Source organism: Verruconis gallopava (assembly GCF_000836295.1).
Source record: "Verruconis gallopava strain CBS 43764 unplaced genomic scaffold supercont1.26, whole genome shotgun sequence".
NCBI classification, from domain to species: domain Eukaryota; kingdom Fungi; phylum Ascomycota; class Dothideomycetes; order Venturiales; family Sympoventuriaceae; genus Verruconis; species Verruconis gallopava.
The window spans coordinates 99,984-121,430 of record NW_015622162.1 but is presented as its reverse complement, the minus strand read 5'-3'; the positions used below and the strand labels follow the sequence as shown (position 1 = coordinate 121,430).

General features: G+C 55.6%; 7 protein-coding genes across 7 annotated transcripts; 3 read left to right on the top strand and 4 right to left on the bottom strand.

The window, feature by feature from the left end:
• Positions 1 to 323: 323 nt before the first annotated feature.
• On the bottom strand, positions 324 to 1,490 carry PV09_06999 (uncharacterized protein). The gene has a single exon (XM_016360713.1). It carries the CDS (start codon positions 1,217 to 1,219, stop codon positions 563 to 565), a length of 657 nt encoding a protein of 218 aa, XP_016211390.1. The 5' UTR covers positions 1,220 to 1,490; the 3' UTR covers positions 324 to 562.
• Positions 1,491 to 1,612: 122 nt separating this feature from the next.
• On the top strand, positions 1,613 to 4,059 carry PV09_06998 (uncharacterized protein). Its single transcript, XM_016360712.1, has 3 exons — positions 1,613 to 1,860; positions 1,926 to 2,092; positions 2,155 to 4,059. Exons 1-3 carry the CDS (start codon positions 1,823 to 1,825, stop codon positions 3,387 to 3,389), a joined length of 1,440 nt encoding a protein of 479 aa, XP_016211389.1. The 5' UTR covers positions 1,613 to 1,822; the 3' UTR covers positions 3,390 to 4,059.
• Positions 4,060 to 5,365: 1,306 nt separating this feature from the next.
• PV09_06997 (uncharacterized protein) lies at positions 5,366 to 6,682 on the top strand. The gene is made up of 3 exons (XM_016360711.1): positions 5,366 to 5,586; positions 5,685 to 5,758; positions 5,936 to 6,682. Exons 1-3 carry the CDS (start codon positions 5,444 to 5,446, stop codon positions 6,466 to 6,468), a joined length of 750 nt encoding a protein of 249 aa, XP_016211388.1. The 5' UTR covers positions 5,366 to 5,443; the 3' UTR covers positions 6,469 to 6,682.
• Positions 6,683 to 6,952: 270 nt separating this feature from the next.
• On the bottom strand, positions 6,953 to 13,859 carry PV09_06996 (uncharacterized protein). Its single transcript, XM_016360710.1, has 3 exons — positions 9,258 to 13,859; positions 8,205 to 9,157; positions 6,953 to 8,085 (listed from the first exon to the last, which is right to left on the bottom strand). Exons 1-3 carry the CDS (start codon positions 10,394 to 10,396, stop codon positions 7,229 to 7,231), a joined length of 2,949 nt encoding a protein of 982 aa, XP_016211387.1. The 5' UTR covers positions 10,397 to 13,859; the 3' UTR covers positions 6,953 to 7,228.
• Positions 13,860 to 14,638: 779 nt separating this feature from the next.
• On the top strand, positions 14,639 to 16,595 carry PV09_06995 (uncharacterized protein). The gene is made up of 3 exons (XM_016360709.1): positions 14,639 to 15,102; positions 15,199 to 15,563; positions 15,635 to 16,595. Exons 1-3 carry the CDS (start codon positions 15,000 to 15,002, stop codon positions 15,800 to 15,802), a joined length of 636 nt encoding a protein of 211 aa, XP_016211386.1. The 5' UTR covers positions 14,639 to 14,999; the 3' UTR covers positions 15,803 to 16,595.
• PV09_06994 (uncharacterized protein) lies at positions 16,359 to 17,049 on the bottom strand. Its single transcript, XM_016360708.1, has one exon. It carries the CDS (start codon positions 16,784 to 16,786, stop codon positions 16,418 to 16,420), a length of 369 nt encoding a protein of 122 aa, XP_016211385.1. The 5' UTR covers positions 16,787 to 17,049; the 3' UTR covers positions 16,359 to 16,417.
• Positions 17,050 to 17,466: 417 nt separating this feature from the next.
• Positions 17,467 to 21,383, bottom strand: PV09_06993 (uncharacterized protein). Its single transcript, XM_016360707.1, has 3 exons — positions 20,912 to 21,383; positions 18,705 to 20,861; positions 17,467 to 18,654 (listed from the first exon to the last, which is right to left on the bottom strand). Exons 1-3 carry the CDS (start codon positions 21,353 to 21,355, stop codon positions 17,734 to 17,736), a joined length of 3,522 nt encoding a protein of 1,173 aa, XP_016211384.1. The 5' UTR covers positions 21,356 to 21,383; the 3' UTR covers positions 17,467 to 17,733.
• Positions 21,384 to 21,447: the final 64 nt, after the last annotated feature.

Here is a 21,447-nt window from a genome sequence, read left to right as displayed (position 1 = left end):
TGGAACGATGAAGGCGGTGCTGGCCAAAGGGGAAACGAGGAGTTGAAATGGTTGTGTACTTGGGTGGAAAAAGAACATACGTATCTCGCTCTACCGGTGACTAACCCTCCTCCTCTGGGCGAGAGCGCAATTTCATACAGTGATACACGTTTTCGTGATTACGAAGGATGCGGCTGCAACCGGCTGTGTGACCTATGGATGAACAAGCTGACTGGTGCAGCTCCCTCACCTCTCATCAACATTGATGGGTTGCTGCTGCACAGATTTGGCAGGATAATATCGATTCATTTTGCACCTGAGAGGTAGATTGACAGTGATTGCAATATTGGTTGTGTGCAGAGTGTGAATTGATTTGAAGTTTGACTTATCTGTATAAATGAATGTGAAACTTCCGTCTTAATTCACACAACTCGGAGGGGTGAGCTTTTGCGCTCCCGTAGCATCAGAAAAACTCCGCCAGAAATGCAGGCACGCTTCCTATGTTCTAGTCTCTCCCTCGATGTATTCGTACAAGTTCCCTGTTGGCCCTGCTTCCCTCCCTCTATTCTTCTTCGTCCTAGACTCAACCTGTCCTCACCAGCAACAAGCCCCCCCTCTTCCGCTCAATTGCCTCTCGAGCCTCCAGAATGCCGATGTCTGTGCTGACAAACATGCATTCTCCAGGGTTCACTAATGGCTGAATTATGCCCGCCTTCTTCCCGGCTACCAGCCGCCGAAGTTCCTCGACTTTGGCAGTGATCTTGCGTTTCGGTTTCGAAATCATCTGCACGGATCGTAGCACCGGCTCATTGTCCCAGTACTTGAGGCCGAGCCATATCCGCCTGTGCGCCGGATTCACGGGCACGCCCACGGATTTGTATACGCTCGCGCTCAGGGTTTTGCTCCTCGCTTGGCTTCTCAGCACTTCGTCCGGGGGCAATGATAAGCCTGCGGTTGCCACGCCGTCGTTGCTGGCCGCCTGGTAGTCCATTCCCAACCAGGGTTGCTCTGCCAACTCGTTCTCGAGAGATTCCCGTGACTCCAGCGTGATATCTTCCCCCAATTCGGCTGTGGGTGGTTTTCGGCCAGCAACTTGGAGTGTAGATATGAGGCCCTGCTTCTGCAAGGCGAGGCACAGAGCGAGGTGCATTTTGGTCATCGGGATGGAGGTTAGGCTAAGGCGGGCACGCGAAGCATTTTGAAGATGCGAGCAGACGTTGCTCAGGTTGGAAAAAACCATATTGTAGCCTAATTTTTTTTTTTAAAAGTTGGGCGGATGAGCGTGCACGATTACGGCGTTTGTGCTATTCGGATGCTCGCGGTGGTGGTCATGCAAGCGGACACGGCGCAATGATTGCTCCCCTGCGCCTGTCCAGTCTGGTCGATAATCAAATCAATTGCCGGTTCGAGACGGTGGTTGTCGTCGTCGTCGTCGTTGGATGGGAACCTGCTCGTGAGATGGGTATGAAGCATGTCTACAGTGGTCGTGGACATGTACTTTTTCCGCAAGCCCAAAAGGGAAATACGCCATGCGTGCTCCGATTGGTGGGTGCTAAGCGCCGTAGCTTGCGCCGTCGAGGGGTTCACGCCCAGTGAGCTGACAAGGCTTGGGTTATATTAAGATTCCATTGCATCCAGATCCCCTAAGCGTTGGCTGCGTCGTTCTATATAATCGCGAACAGACTTTGCTTCAAGGATTCTGCCTTGCTAAGCACTGGGCTCCCTCTCCCACACACACCCAGCTTTTCGAAGTCGTGATAGTCGCGCGTCCGGGCCATCACGTAACACTATTTGCAAAAGAGCTGGGGAGACAGATCTACGTGCGCCCGCACATGCTGGGAAGATGCCCCTCCAGCAGGGTGAAGTGTCGCTTTTGACGCTGTACGTCCCATCAGGCACATTCGATTAGGGGCTATAGGACATGCTGACACTGCGCTTGTGTACAGCTATGCTGATGTACATACGTATTTTGCCCCGCCTACTTCTAAACCGGCTCACCACCGCTTCGACCGGAGATCGTACCTGTATCTCTTCCACGATGCGCTAAACAAACGTGGCCGCCTCGAGATCGCAAATAATGCGGGAACGGCGGATCAGGATGCCTTCAATGGGTGTATGCTTGTCTTAACAACGGAAAATCGGAAAAGTGCTGATGTTTCATGCTGTATACTGTAGACCTCGACATGTCCCGTGTGGAGTACTCGTACAAACAACCAAACCTCTTCACAATCACGGTGTCAACCCACACACAAGGAACCCCTCAAAACGACCTCTCGCAATGGCATCTACCCGCCTTCGACCTACGGAACGAGAACAAATACATGTACAAGATTCACAGTTTGGACATATACTTGTGGACCGCGGAGGACGCTTCACTGCTAGTAGACTCACTCAAACGAGTTCTTCAGCCTGGCCAGCTTGTTCTCTCGGACGTGCCCCCGAGTGCCACACACTCCGAACACAGGAATAGCATGAGCCCGGTGGTCCAGCAGCTGGAACAGGCAGCCATATCGACACAACCGCAGCGGACGGCCAGTGTGAGCACCACACAGAGTTTCCCGTCTCAAGCTCCACACACGAACGGCGTCAGCGCCGCGCCTGTTCACCCATCCCAATCGCCGCCCGCGACCAACTTCACGCCCATGGGCTATAATCCGGCCGCACCTGCGGCTCCAGAGACCAGAGTCCACAGAGAGAAGACTCCACCTCCTCCAGACGCGGAGTCGGGTACCGGTCTCGCAGCAGCACAACACGATAACCCAGTCCCCTCATTTGCCGGTCCACCGCAGGGTGGTTTCGCACCCCAGCCTACGTCGTACATGGGGGGTGCGCCCTCCATGAGCTCTCCTCACCCGGGTCTCCATAGAGCCAGCACCATGAGCTCGATCGCACCGCAATCACCACCGCCTTACCAGCAGACCTTTGCTGGTCCCCCGCTGGCTGCATCGACCCTGCAGGACAATAAAGCCATGTACACCCAGGAACCCCCCACCCCAGGCATCCAACGGCAGCACACTTATCCCTATCAGCCAGCCGCCACTCAACAGCCCGTTCAGCAATATGCTTCATACCCATCCACTTCCGCGCCCAATGGACCTGCCTCTCCTGGTTTCGCATCCCTCCAATCTCCCGGCTTCGGCATTCCTCCAAGCAGCGCTCAGTCCCAAATGTACAACACGGGCGAGCAGACACAGACTATGCAAAGCGCGAGCACCACATTCAACCCCACAAGCATCCACCACCCCATGCATCAGCAGCTGTATATTCCAGAGGGAAGCAGCACACCCGCACAAGCTGGGCCGGGAGCGCAGGGCGGCGGGATTGTGGACCCCAGCAAGCTGGATCACAAGTTCGAACAGATTGAGAAGAGTGTGACCAGATTCCTGAAAAGGCTGGACAAGAAGCTATAATTTTGAGACCACAGAGGTCATTTTGGCACTATTTCTTGTACAATGATGAGAGTCCAAAGAAACGTGCTACGGATATCCCTATTCGTATTTGTGCGTGAAGGGGGGAGAGGCGGGGGGCTTTTTCAGTTGACGACACAGCGTATTTTGTGAGCGAGCGAATTTATGCGCTTGACACAGGATTTAATCTTCATTGGGGAAGTTGCATATCAATTTTACATCATGAAGAGGTCAAAAAGGTGCTATAAAGTCCTAAGTCTAGCCTTGGAGCGTTGCTAGACCTTCATATTTTGGTTTGGTATGGTTTTTGAGATCATTTTTCGCGCACTCAAACACAGGGATTCACAGAGTTTTTGCCCTTGAGGTCGCACATGATGTTGTCAATGGGAATAAAGGGTTGTTTCGCGGTTCCGTACGTCACCTGGCCTCCTTATAAAACAGCACACATCGAACGAGAGGATCGAGTTGGTCATTCGCATGCCCTATCTTCCGGGCGGCCTGTCATTATTCTTCGCTTCGAATCATTGTCCTCCTCATGTCGCATAATGATACTTGAGACACGGATTTATCCCTTTTGATGTAGATTTCTGTGGTCGACCGAAACTGCGGCTCAAGCGACGATGAGCAACCTTTAACTTACCCAGGAAAGTCGACCAATAGGATTCTACCTGGCTCAATCCCCGCATAGTGTGCATGCTTACTACCAATGTAAGTGGCATATCCAGTCCTTTCCGCTTCCTCGTCCATTTGTCGCGCAGGCTGTGAATCGTCGTGAATAGAACGTGACAGGAGGATCATGCAAATATTATCCCATTATGTATCTCTCGTGTGAATTACCATGGGTTGCAGGCGGCATCTGGTCCAATGAAGGTCTTTGAGAACGCCCGCTCTAGCAGGAGTCTCGCAGCTGAGTCTAATGTTACCTTTGCTGCTTGGCGAGTCGATATGAGGTTGGCTATCTGCTGGAAAGGCAATAAAGACTCTATTTTGTGGTGAATCAGGGCCGCTAATCGACCTCTATCTGGCTCGCAGCAGTTGTATCGTGGGAAGGGTTTGGAATTTCGCCCTTGGTGTGTAGATTTGTTCGGGGATCAGGCCGTGTTCTCAGGTAACGCTCCAGCTCCCGTCGCCAAGTTACGTTGTGGAAGGTAGTCCTCGAGGTCATTTTGAGCGTGTCAATCCGCGAATCTTCCGCCGACTCCAATGACCTTGTTCCACAACCGTCGTGCCTTGCCCTTCTTGCCAGTGTGAAACCTACGGTCCCGAACCGCAAGAGCACGCATCTGCTGAGAGAGGTACTTCTAAAGCGAATGACTGCATCGCATCTCAACCGGTAGAGATGACGATGATCGAAATGCGCGTTGACTAGACAAAACATCCGTCAGGTCTCAGGACGAGCGACCCACATCGCACAGGATGATATGGTTTTCCAAAGAGCTCTAAGTGGTTCTCAAAGTTTCGCAATTGCATGGGAAGCGCCCTTGCTGAAGTGCAGCGCCAGTAACGCCAATGACGTGCTCGAACTTTCCCAATTCGTGACGTGTTGTAAAGTGGGTTGTAGAACGTTGGCCAAGAAATTGCTAGTCCTTTCCTTTTGAGTAAACTTGGAAGATTTGCTTTCATTCCTTATTCCGCTGGCATAGTCCGCGAAACGGATCAAGCGATCTCCTCCGACGCAGCTGAGATCTACCCAACCCAATCGAACCTCAATTATATCAAGCAATTGTCTTTGGTACGCTACGTTTGGACCAGGTTTTGTCACCAGCCTGAATAATTGCAGCCATGGCGGGAAGCCATCAGATAATGCCCGCAAGCTGATCATGCGCTAACGTTGGCATCATTATATCGGACGCGAACGTAAAAGGGTTACCCGTCTCGCCAAAAAGCAACCAATGCAGTGGCCCCTGCGTGCGCCATAGGGCTGAGCAAAAGGTGTCCACATCGCAAAGAGAACAAACGTCTGGGCATCCAGCTTTCAGGCCCCATCTCGAAACCCTCTTTCCCTTATTTTTTCAAACCCGCAATCCAGCCGACCGCGTAGAACCCCCTCCGTCGCGATGCACTCGGCGCTCGTGAGGGCGCAAAATGTGTTCGGCTACTTCACGACGGTGGCCACCGTGGTAGCGGCCATCATCGCGCTGTCGGCCTTCGTGGTGCCGCAGGCTCCCACGGCGACGTTGAAGATGCGCAACGTGCAGGTGTACGTGTTCTCCTTGACGTCTCCCCGCCTTTGGCCGTTCCCCCGGGCGGCGTGAGGGCCGGGCGTTTGCACGGGTGTGACTGACGGGCCGGCAACAGCGCGAAGGGCAGACCGCATTACTACAGCACCAAGAAGGAGGAGTACGCGCATGTGCGCTTCGATCTGGACGCAGGTACGTGCCTTCGACGGCGACCGACGGCCGCGCTGGCCCTTCCTCTCGGTTCCTAAAGGTCGAGGGGCGAGGGCCTAGCAAGACGATCGGGGCTCGCGGAGCGACAGCAGAGACGAAGAGGAAGGGAAAAAAAAATGAGAAAGGGCAACCGAAAGCTAACACGGGTTGGCCGCGCAGACCTGTCCAGCCTCTACAACTGGAACACGAAGCAGGTGTTCGTGTTCGTCAAGGCCGTCTACCCGTCGACGAACGCGTCGGCTCCGCCGTCCGAGGCCATCATCTGGGACGCGATCCTGCCGTCGCCGCTGGCGCCGTGGCACCAGAACCAGTACATCCACCCGGCGGCGGCGGCGCCGCCCTCGCACACGACGGACAAGTGGGGCAACAAGAAGGTGGTGTCGCGGCCGGGCCTGACGTACAGCGGCACGCGGCGGCCGGGCATCCTCAAGCTGAGCAACCAGAAGCCCAAGTACGTCATCACGGACTACACGGGCAGGATCGCGGAGCGCGCCAACGCCACGCTCGAGCTCGGCTGGAACGTCCAGCCTTGGGTGGGCCCGCTCACGTGGAACACGAAGCGCGACCTGGGCGCGTGGAAGAAGCTCGAGGGCGGCGTGAGCAAGCCTTTCGACTTCCCCGAGGTCAAGGGCAAGAAGAGCGAGATGGGCACCGTCAAGGGCGGCGAGAACAACAGGGGGAAGCCGGCGTAGTGCCGGTCCGCGGTTCGAGATGCAGACGGAGCAGCCAATGCACGACAGTTTCTTGTGCGGATGGGCGAAAAGCGGAAGGAAGAAGAAGAAGAGAGAAGGGGGAAAATAAAAAAAAAACACCACAACAGCGTTCTAGATCGAATCGTGTATACCACCTTTGAGCAAAATTCTAAAAACTGCTTGCCGGCGACGGAGCGACGGGTTCAACCAAATAGTCGTTTCCCTTTTCAATTCTCCCTTTATGTTAAGAGACGTCGGTGACATCAAGGGCACTTCTAAATTCGCTATGGCCACGGTCTCCGCGTCCGCAGAGACATTTTGTAATCGATGATACAGAGCCGAAAAGAAAACCACTCGTCCTGAAATAGAACTAGCTCAAGACCAGCCATCCAGATAACGTGAACATTGCGTATCAAGACAATGTTCAAAAAATGACGATCGCGACTCAACCATGAAGCGAGAGAATATTAGGGGGGGGGGGGGGGGAAAAAAGAAACGAAAAGACGGGGCATTGCCAAGGGCAAGACGAATCCCGCTGCGCAGTTCAAGAATGGATATAAGCTCGCCGAATTTACAAGCATAGTGCACGCGTTACCCCGTGTCAAAATAGGATCATTTTTATGACCTCGTTTCATCCAATTCCATGTCAAGTCGCTAAGCGTGAGGAAATTAAGATACGCTTTCGTGTCTAGAGAAGCAAAGGAATTTTTTTTTTGGAAAGAAATTATTGAAAAAGGGGGAGAGACTGAAGAGCCATGTATTATGCGTGGAAAGACTCCTCACTCCTGGAGAACGACAGCTCGCCCAACTGAGGCGGTCTATCATCGCGGTCAACCAGCACCGGGCTCGACATCGGTGGGGTTGTGCTCGTGACGGCGTCGAGCGTCAACGGGCTCATGGGCGCGGACCCGCGGTCCAAAGGCCCCGGGCTGACGCGGCGCGGGTTCCTGGTGGGCGGGACAAGCATGGGCGATTCTTGCTCTACTGACAGTTCGTAGTCCGACTTCTCGTCCGGAAAACCGACGAGTGCGCTGCCGAGCGGGCTGCTGATCAGGCTGGGGCTGGCGAGCGGACTGCGCACGGGGTGCAGGGATGGCCCGCGCGTGCTTTCGGGTGAGAGGAGGCCGCGCGAGGTGCTAGAGGCGCGGGACGAGTTGGTGACTGTGGAGGCGTTTATGGCCGTCTGCAGAATGGAGGGGTTACGGTGCATGCTCATGCTGGAGTGTGCCTCGGGCTCGGGGGTGTTGTTCATCGGCTCCGTCAGCTCATACTGGTGGTTTGAGTAGCCCGGCGGTGCTCCTGGACCAGAATGCCGTCGCGTCGAGTCGGTCCAGGTTTGAGGTGCAGTCCAGCAGTAGCTGCGTTGTTGGCAGGCTTCAATCATGAGAGGTGCAGCGTCTGGCGAGCGCCAGGGAGGGCATCCCTCAAGGGATGGGTTAATGTAATAACGGACCTTATCCTTGTATTTAAGTCCGACTGTGTCAACAGAGATGGTAGAAAGCACCTGAAGAATACCGTAGAGAAGGACCCAACGACCAAGACGAGCTTCGGACGGTGTCATTGTGGATGTCGTCGCCGACTTCTCGTACGTCGAAATCGATTCGAGCAGTTTGTTGTCTTCAAGGCATTTGTCAGCACGCTTACTTTAGGAACGACGATCCGTGGAGGTTCTACATATGTACAGCGTATCGCTGAGAATGTTAAGAGACGGGGGAAAGTGTTTTGCTTGATCTCACCTTCAAAGGTAGTACCCAGTCTGTTGATGTTGGAGGCCTGGTTAAAGGCGAGCGCCATCTGATACTGTTGCTTCACATCCGGGATGGCCTCCTTATCCTTGGATCTGAACTTGCTGAGCAGGTTCTTGCGCGAGCTTTGTAGCTTCGGGCTCGGCAACCTTGTTTCCGGCAGCAAGGGGTAAGGGTGTGGGATGTGGTCGTACTTTTGGCTCGAGTCAAAGCCGATCAGCATGTCGGTGATTGGAAAGCCAGGGCTGTCGGCCTCGAAGCCACCCGCGCGAAGTCGCTTCGGGACCATTTCCCACTTCCTGCTTGATCTGCTCTCGTTGCCGTCCCAGACGATGTCTCGGTCAACCCAGTAGTTGTACACGGCTCCAAAGTCAGCCTGCAGGCGAGTCATGACGGCGCGGCTGAGCCAGTGGCCTTGGTGGTCCTCGCTCCTAGGTGGCCAGCTGCCGTACTCCTCCTCGTAGAAGGCGAAGAGGAACTCACGGAAGGACTCGAAGCTCTTCTGTATCGGCGAGTTGTTCGCCACGCCGTCGACATACCACATCTCTGGAAAGTCGAAGCGGGCCAGTCGCTCTTCCGCCTCGATGAGCCGCAGCTGCGAGCCGTTGTACGCCATCTGCAGCTTGTGCCGCGTCACCTGCGACAGATTGCGGTATTCTTTCGTCTTCATGGTAGCCTGCGTCATCATACCTACGGAGTGAACGAACGCCTCGAGGTAGCCTGCGTCCCACAACACGTTTGGCTGCTCCGACCAAGTCAGCAGACCAAGAGCATTGGTCAGGCTCCCTCGAACGTCGTCGAGTCTTCGCTGAGTCAAGTACTGCACAATGACCTGCGCGCTGTTCCACCGTTCCGACGGCTCGTTCAACTCGTAATACGTGTCCATGACGTTTTGAAGGTCGGACAACATCTCGTAAAAGTCATTACCGATAATTGGAAGACCACTGTTTGAGAAGAGAGAAAAAATCGCTAGTTAGCTCAGACCAAAAAGTACAGAAACATGCAAACACAAATGTAAAAGATGAAACGAAAGAGTCCACGTACTATAGCAGAGCGATGTAGTTGCGTGTCGCCATGTGATGCCGTCTCTGGATATCCGGCCGCTTTATGTGCGACGGGGCTCGGAACCAGATCTCGTGAGTGATCTCAACAGCGGAGTCGTCGTGCTGATCGCCGTACAGGCTCTCGGCAGGCGACTGCAACGTGATGCTGGACGGCGCCTGCTGGCCGCCTGGGCCCGTTCGGGACCGTTCTCGGTCTCCTGGAGAGAACAGCGTCTGATCAGACGTAGACCACGTGTCCCTGTCTTGGTTGTACCTGGTCGTCTGTGAGACAGGCGGCGACCTGAGGTCGAGCCTCTGCGTGCTCTCTGACAGCACCTGGTCCAGGTGGCCAAGGCTCTTGGTGGTCAACGGCCATTGCGACTGCGAGGGCGTGGGGCCCGCACTGCTGGGCGGCGTGTCATCATCCTCGCGCACGATCTCGCCGTACCGCAGCAGGTTGATCATGAAAGTTGACTTGGCTTGCTCGAGCACGCCCTTGTGCACCCTTAGCATGGGCCGGGGATCGTCCTCGCTGGTCTCCTCGCTGAAGAAGATCAGGCAGTCACCGTCGGCCATCCACATGTCGTCGTCGTGCTCGAAGCCCGCGTACGGCTTTGGGGAATGGCCGCCGCCGATAAACAGCTTTGTGTTCGCCCAGGACTTCTCATACGTAGGTTTTGCATGGTCTGACGAGACGGAGTGCGAGCGAGACTTGTTGGAGCGGCCCTCAATGCTGGCGGAGAAGCTCGACTTGCTGCGCGTCTCCTCTAGGTTCTTGACCTTAACAGGTACGCCGCCACCCCGCCCGCGCGGATGCGACGTCGTTTTGCCCTTGGCTGCATACTTCTTGCGCTCGTCGGCTGAGGACAAGCGCGAACCCATGACGGACGAGAAGGTGGAGCCATTGCTACCGCTGGACGTGACGGACGCGCTGGACGGCTGTACGGGGGTTGCGGCTTTGTTCCACGGTGCTACGTGGCTCTTGTCCGTGGGCGAGAACGGGCGCGAAGCGCTCAGGTTCCCCGCTGGTGAGTGCAGGCGTGCGAATCGCTCGGCCCGCTCCTTCTCGGAATTCTTCTTCTCCTCTTTGTGTATGTTCTTCTCTGTCACCTTTCGCGCGCGTGCGCCTCTCGATGCCATGTTGACCAGATAGCTCGCCGGCAGCTGACGCCGGGACGACACAGTCGGCCTCCCCGCGGGTTTGCTGAAGGAGTGCGGGACTGGATTCTCGAGCGGTTCGGGGGCGTAGAGCTGTTGAGTGAGCTCGTAAACGAGAACGCCCGGAGATGGCGCGACGACAGCGGGTGCTCCTGAAAGACGGAGTGCGGCTTTCTCTGGTATAGAATGCAGCGACTGCCTGCCTGCAGTACCGGCAGCAGTCGCAGCAACAGGCGATACGTCTGGCCTCCTTTTCTCTGATCTCCTCCTTCCGGTCGAGGGTCTTCTCAGAAGGGGTACCTTAACCTTCTCGGCAACGTTGTCGACGGACGCAGCGGAGCCAATGGACCAAGAGTAACCCGGCAGATTTTGCGGCAGCCTACGGGCGGGTAGGCCGAGAGGATCTGCCCAGGGAAGTTCGCTGAAGGGCCAGGAGGGAGACGTGGGCGGAGAGGTGGCAGTGGTGGACGAGGCGGTGGTAGACGAGCGGTCGTCGAGATTGCGGATACCCTCCGACTCCTGCGCGACGGAGACGGTGATGAGAATGCCGTTGTCCTTCCCAGGCCGGCGTAGCTCGGCGAGGCTCCTGCTCTGGCGTCGTAGCTCGTGGACGGAGACCTCCCGCGCGCGGGTCTGGTGGGGTGCGCGCGTGTGCGGTGAGCCTACGACATAAGCGGACTGGCTCCTTGATTCGTGCTGGTGCAGGGCGTAAATTTTGCTGAAGTTTAGGAAGGTAGCAGAGCAAGCAGCCTCGGAGACAAGGCCTTTTGCTCACCTACCCGGGAATTGTCGAGCTGTTCGCAAAGGCACCGTGCCGACGCTGGTTTGCGCATGCAGTCTGCTGAGTTTGCCGCGACCCGCCCTGGGCTAGCTCGCTTTTCGGGCCTTGGGGGTCCCTGTCAGTCCTCGCTGACGGGCGTGCGGTCGCGCACCTCGTCTGGACCGTAATGCTTTGTTGGGCCAAAAGATAGCAGTACACTCTGACCGTCCGCTCCAGCCGTTTGGTTTTGTTTCGCCAGCCCACGACGCCAATCTTTCGCGATACGGCGTGCAATGCCGGCAGCGCGTTTGCGTGTTTGTGCGTGCGTGTGCTAGGGTGGGGGGCCCGCCAGCAGAAGCACAGTGTCCCGCGAATACGCAGAGATACTGTGCGGGAGCGATGCAACTATCGTCTCCAAACACTCGGGTTTGCGCCGCGGGTCCTGATAGCGGATGGGCCAAAGTTCCCCCTGTTAGCAATCTCTCAAGCTCAGGGCTACTGCTTCCCCCTTCGAAAATGCCGATCTTTAAGGCTGAACGAGTGCTAGGTCTGCGGGGAGAGAACAACAGGCTGTGGGGGAGAGCAACAACGCGCTCAGAAAGGACGAATCAAGGTCTATCAGGGGGCAAAAGACGGCCTTGCACGATACATGTGCATCTCAAGAAGATGGGAAAAAAAAGTAAGGGAAAAGCGGTCTGTAAAGGAGAGTCAATCGAATTGAAAAAAGACAATGTGCGCCTTGCACTTTCTTTTCCCTTTCTCTCAGCTGAACATGGTTTGTATATGTGGAGTTGAGCCGCTACAGAGCCACACTGAAATAACGAAGGAGACGCAGGCGCAGGGGAGAACAGCGCATATAAGGATAGGCAGAGAGGATCCGGCCCCAAGGCAAATAACATGTCGGGCGCACCTGTCACGGCGTCAAGATGGACACTTGATCTCTTGGCCTAACGGTCGTCCATTCTTGTCTCGTCTCATACGGTGTTACTCCTGAGCCTCGAGAGATCGAGCCGAGCGAGAGGACGGGGCAGACACAGCGAGTGAGGGACAAGAGAAGCCGCCGGCAAGCTGTCAAAAGCCCGATCCAGGTCTGGGCCCAAACAAAGTTCTCCTAAACGCAAGCAGCCCCATGGTGATGCGAGCTAGCAGTTTCTTCAGACGAAGAAATCAAAACGCGTAGAGGTCCGTAACCGGGCTGAGGCAGTCGCAAGCCACCAGCGCTGGTGTGCATGCAGAGGGGAGCAGCACTAGGGGCGAAAGAAAAAGCAAATGGGCCTAGTGTCGAGATAAGACCCGCTGGTGCGCGATCGAAGGCGGTTCTTGGCCCTGGGGTTATCGACGAAAATTAACGGGGCCTAGTAATGAGAATTGGAAAGAGAAAAAACAAGAAAAAGAAAATATGGAAAAAAAAAAGAGATGGAAAAGAAAAGCCTTCCAGAAGGCGATCCTGTGCGGTGAGACGGGGATGGCAACAAGATCCTTTGCTTCCCAGCAACGCGGGGCGCTATAGGTTTCGGCTCCTTCGCGGCAGTAGTACGACCGGCTTTCGTAACTGTGATGGTATCAATCGCATTCTCCTTTCTGGCCAAGCGAAGACGCGGGCTTGCGTTTTGACTCCGTGGAAAGCTTAAGCAAAGAGAAAGGGCAAGAGTCCAGAAGCCGGCGAGTGATAGGCAGTGCCACGCGCGGGATTCCCACGGTCGGCGCCGCAAAGAAGAATACAAGTAATAACAAGTTGCGCCCAATCAGACACGCGTCCGGTGCACGAATTACTGCGTTTTCTTGGACGGGACTTCGGCGGCCATTTCGACGGTGCTGCGATGCGGCCAGCTTGTGATTCAGCGGCAGTCCCCCCGTCCACGGCGGGCGACGCATCGGAGGCCTGGTATTCGCGGCTACGCACAGCCAGAGGCCGACGATAGTAAGCAAAGCTCTGCAGGCGAGTTTCCATGGTAGTTCTCCGCAGAGTTTTCTCCGCAGTCTCCTTTCCTCGACGGTTACGGGCGGCGTCCGTCCAAAAGTCGAGCGTCCTGTGAGCCGGTCAAAACGCGGGGCCCAGCCAGCAAGGAACGAGGCGAGGCTATGCATGCCCACGGCGCGTTGCATCAGCCGGACGTCCCCTGGATGCCCGGTCAAAGGTCAGGTCTTCGTTAGGCCAGCCATAATTACGGTTCCAAAGAGGCTCTGACCGACGGGAGAAGGGAACGAATTTGCTGGAGTGAGTGAGGGTGCGTGTGAGTGCGTGGTCAGACGGTCTCGCGCGGACGCGAACGAGCCGCGTCGCAAAAGCAACGAGACGCTGTTCCCGTATTCCAGAGCGTGGGGCCTCTCATTCCTTCTTCTCGCTCTCTGCGCGCAGTGCTGCGTTTCTCTGATCGAGCCGTTTCTCTCTGTGGCGTCTGCGTTATCGTCGCACAGCTGCACCGCGCCTTTCGTGACATGTCTTTGTTGCTGAACGCAGAGGTTCGAGCGAGCAGCATCTTTCGCCGTCCCAAATGCGGCCAAAGCAACATCAAACAGGTAAATGAGCTGACGGACTGGCTGCCTTGTGGGCGGTGAAAAGAATGGGCGAGGCCACGCGATGAGGGAGCTCAACGTCTCTGCACGATTGTGCTTCACCACGGCCTTGTGCAGACGCTTGCGTGGACGACGAGAAGAAAAATAGAGAAGAAGGAAGACACGGATGCGATGGAGTGAACGATGCCAACAGCATGCAGAGAGCGAGTCTCTTTATTCTTCCGACGCGAAACGTCGTCGACCGCAAGGAGAGCCCGTTCTTAGGTAACAGCAACCACGTCGATGCCCATTGAGCGTCCGTAGTGTGCGAGTCCTTGCTCGACTATTACGTTACGCCTTCAGCACGCCCTCGGAAGGCAGCGCAGGCTCGCACAAACACAAGATGCGCTGAGACACAAGATGCGGGTTGTATAGCCAGACACTCAGCCGACGCCCGAGCACGACTTCGCCCACGCTCTTCTCTACACGCGCTGGCAAAGTACAGCCCTGCAAGCAGCGCCGTTGTCAGACCCCAGCTGGGGCAGCAGAGGGAGAGGGGGAGGTTTGAGCCCGGGCCGGTTGCCCCGCGCGACGAGACATCCAGCAGGAGGGGGGTGGGAGAGACGCCGCCGGTCCGTGGGTGCGGTGTTGAGTTTAGTGGGTGCTGGGATGAGTCTAGTGGGTGCAGCGCTGAGTTTGACGGGTGCCGCGCTGGGTTTAGGGGGTGCCGCGCTGAGTTTAGGGGGTGCTGGGCTGAGTTTAGGGGGTGCTGGGCTCGGTCAGCCCGCCCGAGAGTGCGCGCCCAGCACTGTCTCAGCAGGCCCTCTGCGCCGTCTCAGGCTGCCCGCCTCCCCAACCTCGCCTCCGAGATCAGCCACCGGCTTTCTGCGCGGGGGCCCACCGACAGCCTCCTCACTTTTAGCCCTGGGCGCCCGCAACGTCATCCCGCGAGGAACATCCTGAACACAAAGACCACAGCCTTCCTTGTCGCCGTGACAACGCATTCCCGATCGCCTTCTCGCTGCAAAATTTTTTCAAACGCGCTCGTCTCTGCTCCCTCCGTTTCTGCGTGCTCGTCTCTGCAGTCTCTTCTTCCTTCTGCTTAGCCGTCCGTCAGCTCGCTCAGCCTGCTTCAGCTCCCTCCCGCGCTCCTCTAAACACCGCGTTGCCCCCACCACCACCACCACCACCACCACCACGATCTGGTACCACCTCCACCAGCAGAGAAACAAAAGCTCTGCGCTGCCTCCCCTCACCACCGCTCCCTCCCGTCGCAAGCGTTGCTTTTGCCATCGGTCTTGTCGCCTGGCCCATCGCATTGCCTGAACCATGTTGCCCGGCCTCTTCTTCGGCTTCTGGCGCATCTGCGAGATCGTCACCTTGGTTCCTCCAGTCGGCATGCTCGCCTGGTTCGTCCATGGCTTCACCAAAAGTAAGACACGCTCGCTGCCGTGGCAGAGCCCCCTCGCGCACCCAACGTGCTGACCGTGGACTCTTGCGCTAACGTCTTTTGTTCTTCTGCCTCCAGATAACCAGCTCACCCCGACCTTCGTCCTCGTCCTGTTCATCGTGTCCACTCTCGCGCTGGCCTGGGCCATGGGGACCCTCTTTCTGTACTTCCGCGCCCGCTCCAGCGGCGGCTTCGTCGCCTTTGTTGACCTCCTCTTCTTCGGCGCCCTCATCGCCGGCGTGTATGAGTTGCGCGCCATCACAGACGTAGACTGCGGCAACTTCGTCTCGAACAACCCAATCTTCTTGAACCTGGGGCCCTTTGGCTATGTCGGCCGCCAGACGGGCAACGGCCTCGCCAACGACGAGCACAAGAACTGTTCCATGCTTAAGGCCAGCTTTGCCTTTGGCGTCATGAACGTCGTCTTTTTCTTCTTCACCTTCGTGAGTCGCCCTCCCCCTCTTGCTTACTCGCCCTTTCCAACTCGATCTTGCTGACCAATGTCCTTTGCTAGCTTTTGGCAATCTGGGTCGGCCATCACAACAGACCGGAGTACGACCGCCACACGCGCCGCACCGTCGTTGAGACCCGACACCGGTCGTCGCGCTCCCCCCGCTACTCCAACAGCCCGCGCCGATCGCACCACAGTCACCGTAGCAGCCACCGCCACGCCATCATTTAGGAAGCCAGTCTCTCTTTATCGCCAGTCTCTTCCGAGGAAGACGAACGCGAGACAAGATACGAGTAACGACAAGATTTTTTTCTTTTCACATGGTTCGCAACCTTGTTCCTACGTCGTGCGAATATGTCCGGCGGCAATGGCGGAGCTCTTTTTTTCTTCCCTGAGGGGGGCGGCGGAGTGGCCGGGTAACCTGGGCACGCAGAAATGCGAAACCAATCCAGAGCACAGGGGACGACCCTTGGAACACCAAAACGTCAGCGATTCCAAAGGAATTCGAGGACGGAAAAAAAAAAAAAGAGAGAGAGAGAGAGAGAGATTTGGGTTGCAGCTGTTGCCTTTTTCCTCCCCTCGCCACGCTTCTCCTGATTTCATTGGCGTGACGTGCGTACTGACTTCTGTGCATGGAAAGCATGATTTTGACGACTGAACGAGAGCGCAACGTGAGCGACCGGAGAATATCATTGACTTTTTGTCATAATGGGAATTTCTTTCCTTTCTGCTTTTTCTTTTCTTCTCCAACGCACGCGTTGTTTTGGGCAGAGGCCTCGACGGAGAGCTGTGCTGGACGGATTGGCTCGTCTCTACGCCATCTCATCAAAGATCTCGTGCTATTCTTTACCATTCTTCCCCTCCCTTTTTTCTTCCCTCTCGCTTGGTCTCCTTCCTCTTGCGTATTACGAGGCCACGAAGAACATGTCGTTCTGTAGGACTGTGGGATTGTAGGATTGCGTGGATGCCATGCGCGCACCATTGTATATAGCTAACCGACCGAATGTCAAATTTGTGCCACTTGCGACTTTCTCTCTTTCCTTCCTTTCTTATTTTACCCCTATATTCTTTCTCTTCGGCCTTCCCTCCCACGCGAGCTGCGATCCCTTCCCCTCCGTTCAGGGCCCATCCCTTTGGCTCGCAACCCGTCTCGCCCAGACACCGCGCTCTCGCCAAACCTCTGAGCCCCCTCGTATTCTTCGATACCCACTTCATAAGACCCTCACGCTGCTTCACATCGCCGCTCGCGACAATGCAGACGGCATCCGCTCTGATCCCACCGTATTCCCTTCCCCCCTCTCTTCCAGCCTCTTCGGGGCGACTTCTCGGCGGCTTCCCACGTGTCGGTCCGTTCCCCGCGGACGATTAGAGTTCGCGCTGTCGCGATCTGCACCCGCCGCCGTTGGAAGATCCGACGCGCGCGCGCCGTCGCATTAGAAATCGAGGATCGGTGGCGCGGTGTTTTTCCAGGCCTTGCCTCTGGTGGGTCTACCCCCCCCCCCCCCCCACCCCCCGGCCCCGCCCCTGTCTTCCCTTCCGCTGTCCGCTTCGAATCCCTCTCTGTGTGTATGCGCGCGTGTGTGGTCCTGGGCGAGGAAGTCAAGGTAACGCGGACGGCGTCGCACGCTCGTGGATCTGTCGGAGTTGACGGCCTCGACGAGGGGATGCGGATGTTCCTATGAGGGGCTAGTACCCTACCGCTGCAGGAAGAAGACGGAAGAAGAAAGCTCATCAGACGGTGCAGCGCAGCGCGAAACGTCTCCGCGGGCACACATATGTACGCCAGGCATGCAGGAAGACAGGGCGGCCTTTCGCGTTCACGTCTGCGCTTCATACATCCCAGCTCGATCACAAAGGGACGGTCATCACGGTGCTATTGACTCGTGCAGGAATCAGCCAGGTCAACTCCAGGCAGGGGAAACAGCACGTGCGGATACGGACGCGACGAGGGAAAGGAAAAAAAAAGAGAAGGGAATTGAGATTGGCCCAGTGGGTGGTCAAAGGAAGAGGGAACAAAAATCATATGCTTCCACATCTAAAATGGCACGAAAAAAGCTCAAAAAGACAACGACTTGTGGGTATCCCTTAAAACAAGACGGCCTGATGAGAAAGCTCCACCGACGCCAGGTTCCAGCATGTTCGCCGAAGACGATGTTTGTCTCCTACCCGCTGTTGTGACTCCTCAGTCGCCGTCCAATGCCCGGATGGATTGCTCCAGCTCCAACGCTTCTGCTCAGATCTACGGTCAAGTTCTCTCTCTCGCCGCTCGCCAGCTTCTCCGCAGCGCTCCCTGCAACCGTCATCCTGGTGGCCCGCTTTTTCGGACCAGGCAGCTTCGAATCCGACCCGGAGTTCGGGTGCTGCCTCTTCAGAGGAGGCATCCCTAGAGCACCCAAGCCGTCCTTATCTGCGGTGCTGCTCTGCACGTCAGCGGGGGCGGCGACAATGTTGATGTCTACTTCTCTCAAACCGGGTGTGGTGGCTCCACCACTGGAAGTAGCCGAATGGGACGCCGCAGACAAGTCGGAGGATGAGTCCGTGAAAACGGGTGCCTTTGTCGGGCTGCGTTTGCTCGGCGAGCCAAGCGGCGAACCGTGTAGCTTAGCTAGTATGACCTCGTGCTGCTCAGTACGAGGCAGTTTGCGCGGGTAGTTGTACTGCGTGCGCTGCGGGGTCTGCCCAGTGATCTTGTATTCCTCAAGCGCATCGGCCTCTAATTCTGCTCGCAAGCTAGACAGTGGTTCTCGAATATCGGACCCTGCTCCCAAAGACGGAAGCGTCTCTTGCAAAGCAGAGGCACGTTCGGCCATGTCTGAATCAAGCTCTTCAATTCTCACGAAAGACGTCTGGAAGTGCTCGCCGATATTCTTGTACGATGCCTGTACATCGGAGCTTAAGATTGCAAGCGAAGCGGAATGCGCTTCGTGATGCGTATTGTTGTGCTCTTGAATACGGCTTACGATCTCATCAAGCCCCATAAGTTGAGTGTCCAGGTGCTGCATTTGCTCCTTGACAGTCTGCACAGTCGAATTGTGGACCGACTTTGTGACCGATCGCAGAGATTCTGTGTTGGTGTTTGCAACCTATTCACGTCAGTATCATATTCAAGCTCAACTGAGGCCATTGAACTCACAGCAAAGTCAGACTTAATCTTTGTCTTCACACTTTCTCTAGATTCCACCACACTGCTTACCAACGCCTGCGCTTGTGCCGACCATGATTGGCTGCCAGTGATGAACGCTTCGTGAACCTGTCCATGGGCGGCACGGCTTTGGTCCATCTGGCAGCGAACGCTGCTTAGGGCTGTGGCGACACGATCCTGCTGCTTCTTGGCTGTCGAGTTGATCAGCGCCGAAATCTGAGACATCAATGCTTCTCGCTCAGTGGCCTGTTGCTGCTGCTCCTCCTCTATCAATGCAGCCAATCTAGCCTCAGCTTCGTTGTTCCTCAGTGCTAGTTCTTCGTTTGCCTTAACTATCTGATCTTGCAGCTTCTCAGCTTCGGATTGCTGCTCATTAAGCCGTCGGACAAGGTCGTCAAACGTCGTCTTGAAGTCTTTGCCGAGGGAGGCATAGGAAGTGTGCAGTTGAGCGTGGAACGCATCGATCTCCGTCAAGATCCCGGCAGATATCCTTTCTGCCGCAGCCGAAAGATCATTCAGTCCTGCGCCAACCTTAGTCTTAACTTCTTCGCGGAGGAGCTTGATCTCTTCCAGAACACCATTAACATCATCACGGGACTTTGCCGTCTGACTATTGACTTCAGCGTGCGACTTCCCGAATGCTCGTGCCTTTTCTTGCAGCATCTCCTGGGAATCTTTCAGTTTTTGCAGCTCGTCCTGCACGAAAGTTTGCATGCGCTGCGTTAGACTTTCAATGAGGTTTTCTTGATGTTCCTGAAGCGCGCTCAACCGATCTTCGACGAGGCGTGTTGTGTTGGACACTTGTGACTGCGCAGAGCTCCAGTGTTGTCGATTCGCGGAGTGCAAATGCGACCGTCTCCTCAATTTCGAATGAAGAGCATCGATGTCCGTCGTCGTTCGACTAAGCGTAGAAAGCAAGTCCGTGCCCACAGCGTAAAGGTTCTCCTCGGTCTCCTGATGAGCTTTCCGCAATGCAGTTTCGTCAGCCAGGTTCCGCCGTGTATGATCAAGAACTGCTTCCGTTTTCTCAAGAATAGTCTTTGTGCCGTCGAGCATCATCTTCGTCATCTCGTTGTCCTTTTTGAGATTGTTGAAGTTTGTGGTCAATGTGAAAAGCTCCTGCACTTTATTGCGCAGATTGATCTCCATTGCTAGAATCTTGTCTCTCTGTTCATCGGTCAGAATTCGTCGAGACTCATTCTCCATTGTCAACTCGTCGTAAGCCTCTTGTGTGAGGTAAACGCCGTTTCGTTGTCGCGTCGCTATCAGCTCGCTCTTTAGCTTCTCAATCTCGTGCGTAAATTCCTTTAGCATCGTCTTCTTGGAGACCATAGCATTAACTTGGGGCTTGTTCCGGATGTTCTTCGCCCGGAAGGCATAATCAAGAGTCGAGATCGTCTCCTCCAAGTTGCTCCTCGCAGGCGACAGGGTCGCAATGATGCATGTTTTGGTCGGTCCTCCCAACGAATCTTGCAGTAGGCGCGTGAGCTTCGACTCCCGATAGGGAATGTGACTACTGCGGTCAACAAGGGCGTTAATAACACGGCCTAGAGTGAGCAAGCTCTTGTTGATTAAGCCCGCCTCCGTTGCACGTTTATTTTCAGCTCCACTTCGCTGAATATTCTCACTTCCGGCCAAATCAACCAAGTTGAGCTTTCCGGTACTCACAAACTCCTCGCCCGTGTCTGCCGTCCGCTTCATGTAAACGGTGATTGTGAAAATCGTGTGACTTCTAGAACTTAAGTCATTGCACTTTGTCGCGGCAACCTGTCGCTTGTGGCTTCCTTCGCGAAGTAGCTGGATTCCCTTTGATGCAGAGACAATGTGTGACTCCTCCATTCCTTGAACCATTGTTGTGACGTGGCCCTTCTTGTTGTTTTCTTCATAGATCTTCAGCTTGACGCTGTCATCGGCTGATAGCAAGTCTCGCAGCTCTTCATTGTATAGCTCGATGAAGGAGCACTTGACGGAGTTTTCTGACTCATTATCTCCGTCCAGCTTTGCGAACAAGGAATGTAATACTCGCGGTATTATACCTGCACTGTCAGGAACGGGAACAGTATCCGAGATGTCGCCCGACATGGTGTATGTTTTGCCTGTGCCGGTTTGCCCATATGCGAAGATCGTGCAGTTGAAGCCAGACAGCACCTAGAACCGTTAGAGAGTTGCCTCTTGATACATTATGAGAGAGTATATACTTCGTCTAGTATGGGCGAGACCACTTCATCGAAGATCATAATCTGATCTGCAGCCGGAGAGAAGACCTTGTCGAAGGTATATGTCTTGTTACTTAATGCGCTTGGTCCCATGGAAAGTTCAACGTAATTGCCCTTGAGTCCATCCGTTCTCACGACAACGCCGCTGTTTTCGCGGACTTCACGATCGCTCCGCCCTCGACAGCGGACGACGACATTGATATTGGCGCCTTCGCCTGAATCACGATCAAAGTCACGCTCCTTTCGTTTACCACAGGCCACAGAGCCGGCGGGTGAGCGTACCCGCGAGGATGCGATGGAATCTGCTGGTGAGGCGCGGCCGTTCATGGATGGTGTCGCTGTGTGTGCGCGATTGAGTCCGCGACGCATCGTGCTTGGTGGTGGCATTGCCCGAGACTTGAGCCCCGGCCTCTGCGCGTTTGACATGGCCGATTCAAAAAGATATACTTGTGCACGACTGCGAGGTGGGTTGTGGTGGAACTGGATGTGCAACTTTGAATGTTTACCAAAGCTTGGGC